The sequence below is a fragment of the Apostichopus japonicus genome, chromosome 17, assembly GCF_037975245.1.
Source record: "Apostichopus japonicus isolate 1M-3 chromosome 17, ASM3797524v1, whole genome shotgun sequence".
NCBI classification, from domain to species: Eukaryota; Metazoa; Echinodermata; class Holothuroidea; order Aspidochirotida; family Stichopodidae; genus Apostichopus; species Apostichopus japonicus.
Window position 1 is genome coordinate 33,888,787 of NC_092577.1, and position 6,000 is coordinate 33,894,786.

The window sequence follows — 6,000 nt, forward strand, 5'->3', positions numbered from 1 at the left end:
CATTAACGTATATACTATACGGTCATGTCCTTAATAAGGTTTCATGGATCACACTGACATAGTGTGCCTACTTGTCAGTGTTGTCAACTGAGCACAGGACTGATGACATCATTCAGTTTGTTATTATGCAGACAGCAAATGGCCATAATGATAATTATTAATTGTTACTTATTCTTCATACTGCCCTTACTGGCCTTACCTGAACAGTGATGTATAAAAATGCAATAAGTCGTTAAGCCTTTCATTTAAGAATCGTTTCAGCCTGTCCTATTTCAAACATATGATTGGCAGATTTCCACATTACATAGCTTATCAAAATGGAGCTGTTCTGTAAAGCAAGAAAACTGTCACACATATGCATGCATACAAACACACTCATATAAATTTCTGAATATCTTTTCAGCTGCCCAAAGGTACTGGAATGCAAGCTCTGTTGGGTGAATTAAAAAACCCTCATTGTACTCTTTTATTATGGTCGGCGTAGCTGGAACCAGCAATGATGGTGATGTGGATTTGACAGTACCTAGACAAGAATTCAATAGCTGCTTTGTGTTGAAGTGGGTTCAACTTGCTCAAGGCCATGACAGGATGACAACTAGACATCAGGATGAATTATCTGTTGCAGAGCTCTATAAACCAGGCAGTTGTTAAAACATCCATTGGGTGACCCTCACAGTCTACCAGGCACTGCATCGCAGAAGCAAACTGAAGTGTGTGTGATACCTTCATCTTATGAGAGTGGAATGGTATCAGTGTGGCCGCTGTCAATTTGGCTTCAAGTCTTTGTTTTCTTGAAAGCTGAGAAGATCTTTCAGTGGTTTCACACTGACCTCTGTACTTGACAATTCATGTGTATTTGCCAGCTCAGGAGGAAGCCAGATTTTAATTACATTAACCAATGCTGAATTTTTTTTGGACATGTGGTACATCTGCAAGGAGGTGAAGGAAGCAGTTGGAGTTGCATGGATGTGGAATCTTGTTGATAGTCTGGCAGTCTTATCCACAGATTATCCCAAAGCTTCTCCACATTGCCACATTCAGAATTTATTACATTGATAAACTTGAAAATTGCAGGAATCTAACGAAGCACCCATCAAGGGAATTTGTTTGTATCATTATTGAAAGCTGTGACCTTCTGATGTGACAGACTAATGTGAAATAAAGGGCAGTAGATTACCTTGTAAATGAACCTTGTTATTGTTTTGATTGCATCTAATGTTTGCAAAATTTTAAGTTGCATGCTACCAATTGAAACATAATTCTTTCTCTATTAATGGGATATAAATACTTCTCCTTAAAGGGTGTGAAGACTCCCGCACAAAGAAACGTCTCATGCCGGTTATCTGACCTAGTTTCGAATGTGGTGTAACAGAAGTGTTAGACACCACCATTGATCCCAGAAAATACACACACAGCTTGCTACCATCTGTAAATAGACATTAGTGTACAGTCAATACAAACATCACGGTCAATACCCACAACACAGTGCACATAGCAGCGTGGACATCTCAGGTCTAGATAAAAGATAACAAGGTATCAGGTTTCATTACTGTCTGCATTTTGTAGCGACACAAAAAAACTTCACTTGCAAGCAACGGAAAGTAAACTTTTTCAGAGCGTGGCATGCGGTTTAGGGCGAGTCTTCAATACCTTTAAATATACTGCATCGGTTGTTGTCACTTGATCAGTTGCTTGTGTGTGAGCTAAACAGCTTAAATAATATGTAAAGAAATAATACAAACTTTCAAATTGCCAGATATTTACTTGCTCAAAATCATTATCCAATCATGATTTGTTGCTATCCTTGAGTCCATTATTCAGATGATGAGGCAGATTCCCTTCAACTCTCCATGATGAAGGTAAAACCTTATATCTTAACCAACTGCCATTGAGTGTCCATTTGAAAGTTTCAAACACACAAGTGCATTGATTAAAACAAAGACTTCATTGCTGTGGTTGCAGGAACTGGATTTCAGTCTAGTAGTCACTCACCAGGTTCGTCTTTATCACAGTCTGCTAACTGTGGCTTTTTACGTTAGGAGTTTTTCTTCAGAGCACATGTCACCTTTGATTTGTAAAAAAAGTCCTGAAATTCAGGGAGTTAAAATTTACTGTCTAAAGATAATTTAAAAAGATTTTTTTTAACTTCAATCATCAATGTGGGTGTCAATTAAGGGAGTAAGGAGTTACTGATGCAATGACTTTCTGGCATAAGTGCATTTATAATGTGTTAAAACTTGAAAGGTGTATCATACTGCATCCCCCCCCCCCCCCTCTTAATTTGCACTCCGTTGGAATGCACAGACAGTTTTGCTTATTAATGAAATACCAGTTAACACTAAATTTTCAAGTCTTCCTTTAAAACAGTCAAACAAAACCGTGCATTGCCTAAACTAGGCCTACGCAATAGTTTGAACATTTCTTTATCAACATGTGGTGACAGGGCTCTTAAGATAATTCAGTGACCAAGACAATAGTGTAGGGTAGTCTTTGCAATAAGCATGACTAAGGCTAGGCTACCAGTACCATAATTAGCCTTGGCCTAGTGGTCTTTGAAATGTAGCCTAGGCCCCTGCTACTTTGATAAATGATAGTTGACTGCATCCAAATTAAACCAAGGCCTAGGCTATACTTTTGAAGAAGAAAAAATTAGGCTGAATTCATGTTAGCCTAAAAAGGCTAGGCCAATGCTGACAATTAACACAAACCAAGATCGTTTAACCATTTGGGCACTTGTTTATGGCATACTAAAAGGGTCTATATAATTAGGCCTGTATGTGTTCACAACCCACAAGTTGCCAATGAGTATAGACCTAGCCTAACTAGTTTAGGCCTAGGCTACTTTGTTTTCCTTAGGCCTAGTTTAATTGGGCCTTATACTGTGCCATATTATGTAATGTGCTATAACAGTTGTAGTAATAGCAAGAATGGTCCAGGTCTAACTAAGCCCAGGCTTAACTTATGCTTCGGGCTTAACTAAGGATTAGGGCTTTACGTGATGCCTAGAGGCGACTGAAACTGCCATGCCTATGATTAGGAGAGCTGGCATAATGAAATCGAATTTTTGGATCGTAAAACGAGAGAGAATAGCCATGAATGTAATTACAGAAACCAGTCTGAACGTAAAATTCTCGCATTGCTTGTACATTACTCGTATTACACTAGGGCCTATGGCTAGTAATATGGGCCTAGGCTACACAGACTTTTTTCCATTAGATCTCCATCTTGTTCTTTCTACTTCCACAAAATTCCTCATCTTTTATGGTCAGTCGGAAAATCAAACAATAATATCCATGTTCTGACCGATTGCAGCATCCCCAGCACCATTTCTTTCATAATTTCGTACTTTTTTCGTGTACACAAACGATAGTCATACACTGTGAGTACGCGTGTCGCCTGCTATAAAGTTTTCAAGTGGACCTATTTTACCACCCTGTGTGGGCGTTTTCCCTCTCGACCAATCCAAATCGGTTACATGGTTGGCCAAACTCTCTCTATATACGGCTCTGTGTCACGATAGTCCCTTCCAATAAAAGCTCTTAAACAAAACCCTGGTATATACGCACATCAAAAGCAGCACTATGTAACATTTCGACGATTCATAATATTTCTCGATGTGCTAAACTGCCCCTAGAGATTTAGAGGTCAAACTCTGAATACCTAATAAACACAGTATCTCATGATAAGAAGAATAATTACATTTTATTCTTGGAATGTGTATGTGTCATATTGAGTAGAAGAACCCTGTTGTTTTCGGGTGGAGTTCAAAGATCATCTGGGGTCACCAGACATGAAACACTGTAAATCTCGTAAACACTATACGCAGCCGATGGATGCGTTATATTGAGAAGAAGCGTAAAGGTTTACGTGAAGGTGAAATGCATTCTGAGTTCACCAGACGTCAAACAATGAAAACCATGTAAACCGGATATCTCACGATATGAGGCATTGATGCTTCTCATACTGATCATGTGGCTGTGTTATCTTGCAACGTTTGGTAGAGGTCATCTGGGTCACCAGTGGCGTAACGGTTGAAATAAACAACCAACGAACTTGCCATATAATATATATATGTTGATATATATAGAGATATAGATTAATATAATATTCATTTGTAATCTCAAACATATGATACTGTTTAATACACTTATTGAACCGCTTGTTTCGTTTCCCCACTTTTAGATGCCAAGAAAGCGCTCCAAACAGCGAGAGCATTTTTGAAACCCAATGTAATTTTCCAAACTTGCAGAATTGGAGTAAATAAAGCCACTCCTGCGAAGTGAAAGACTGATACATACACACGATATCACGAATGCAAAGTTTTCCTTGAAATGCTCTTGACAAATTAAATACGCGGGCATGGACACTATATACCAGATACAATACCTAGATGAATTTGCAGACTGAGCAAAAAATTATTCTATTTAATCAGAAAATCTGTTTGCATCTGCAGCAGTGCTCTAACGAATGAATATTATTATTGTAATTGTAATTGTCATTATTATTGTTATTATTACCGGTATTATTATTATTATAAATATTATTATTATAATTATTATAATTATGACCTAACATATTTTCCATAACTTGTCACTTTTGTACAATCCTGCTAATAGACGTTCTCATAGAACTGTTCCGGTTTTCCTACTGTCAATTGCATGTCAATCATTACCGAGCCTCTTAAGTTTAAAGGTTTTTTTTTACCAAAAACTATGTTGATATAGAAGTATTAAAAAAAACAGATGGAAGAAAATCGATAATACCTCTGTATATTTCGTGGATACAAATGAACTACACGTATGCCCTTCTCTCTCCCTTGATACCATTTTATCGAGTTCAGGTTACCATAACTTACAGGAGCTGCAAATATAGACTCAGGTCTGATAAGGTAATATGATCTCTGCAGTTATAAAATACTACAAAATATTGTTTTATATTGGAAAAGTAAACTGCAAGTCTGAAGCTACGAATTGATCGTACATTTTCTCCACTGATATACGCTGGTCAAAGTTCGTGATTTTATATATTTATTATACGGACTTTATGATACACCAGTGACTGTTAAATCTGTTAAGCACAACTTGAGTAAACTCAGCTCGCATTCAATATACGTACACGTTCAATTTGGCGTTTAGCTTCGTATTCCTAGACCTTCTAAGTTTAATCAGACCAATGGTTATAAAGTTCCCCACGTAACTACAGTTCGACAACGAAAACTCTTACATACCTGTTGTCTTTGTACATGTGGACTATCACAGGAACGTTCAACAGACTTGGCAAGATTCCATGAAAGCAACATTTTCGTTGATTCATCAGTTCTCTAGTCGCATCGCTTTTGTATACACTGACATCTATACTGATAAGTAAGAATGGATAATCTAGCTATAGAATTGGAGGCTCCTGCACCAATTGTGCCGAAAGATGGAACTAACACAGAAAATCCCAGCCTACCCACTGCAGATGAAATCGCCATCGGAGATGAGAAGAAGCTTCCTGGTAACGAAGACAGGTCTGCTGAAAACAAAAGACTTAGTTCCATGTTGCAAAAGTTGATCCCATCTCGAGGGATGCTGGTGGCTCTTCTAGCGGCCATCTTGTTTTCCTGTCTCGATGTTTCTGTTGCAATATCGACGCAAGAAGTTCATCCGCATCTTTTGCTTGCATTGTATCCAAACGTCATCATGGCATTCTCATTGATTTGCATAATAGTCACGAGAGTTAAGGTACTGTACAATAGAAAACAGTATCTTGTTCTTGTAGTATCTGCTGGTGTTTACGCCACTGGTGGAACATTTCTTACATTATCAATCAGTAAAATACCCGTTGGGGACGCAGTCGCCATTTTTAATTGTATGCCAATTTTTGGTGGTGTTTTTGGTTGGATACTATTGAAGCAATCGCTACGGTTACTTGATCTTTTCTTTACTATATTGTGCATTTCAGGAGTCGTTTTGATCGCACGTCCTTCTTTCATATTTCCAGCATCTGTTCAAAATGATG

General features: G+C 38.0%; 1 protein-coding gene across 1 annotated transcript in view; it reads right to left on the reverse strand.

Annotated features, from left to right (window-relative positions):
• The window catches only part of LOC139984248 (uncharacterized), a 65,306-nt gene extending 59,944 nt beyond the window's left edge, over positions 1–5,362 (reverse strand). Inside the window, exon 1 of the mRNA XM_071998074.1 lies at positions 5,228–5,362. Coding sequence (XP_071854175.1) covers positions 5,228–5,299 — 72 coding nt within the window. The 5' untranslated portion in view covers positions 5,300–5,362. The remainder of the gene's footprint in view (positions 1–5,227) is intronic.
• Positions 5,363–6,000: the final 638 nt, after the last annotated feature.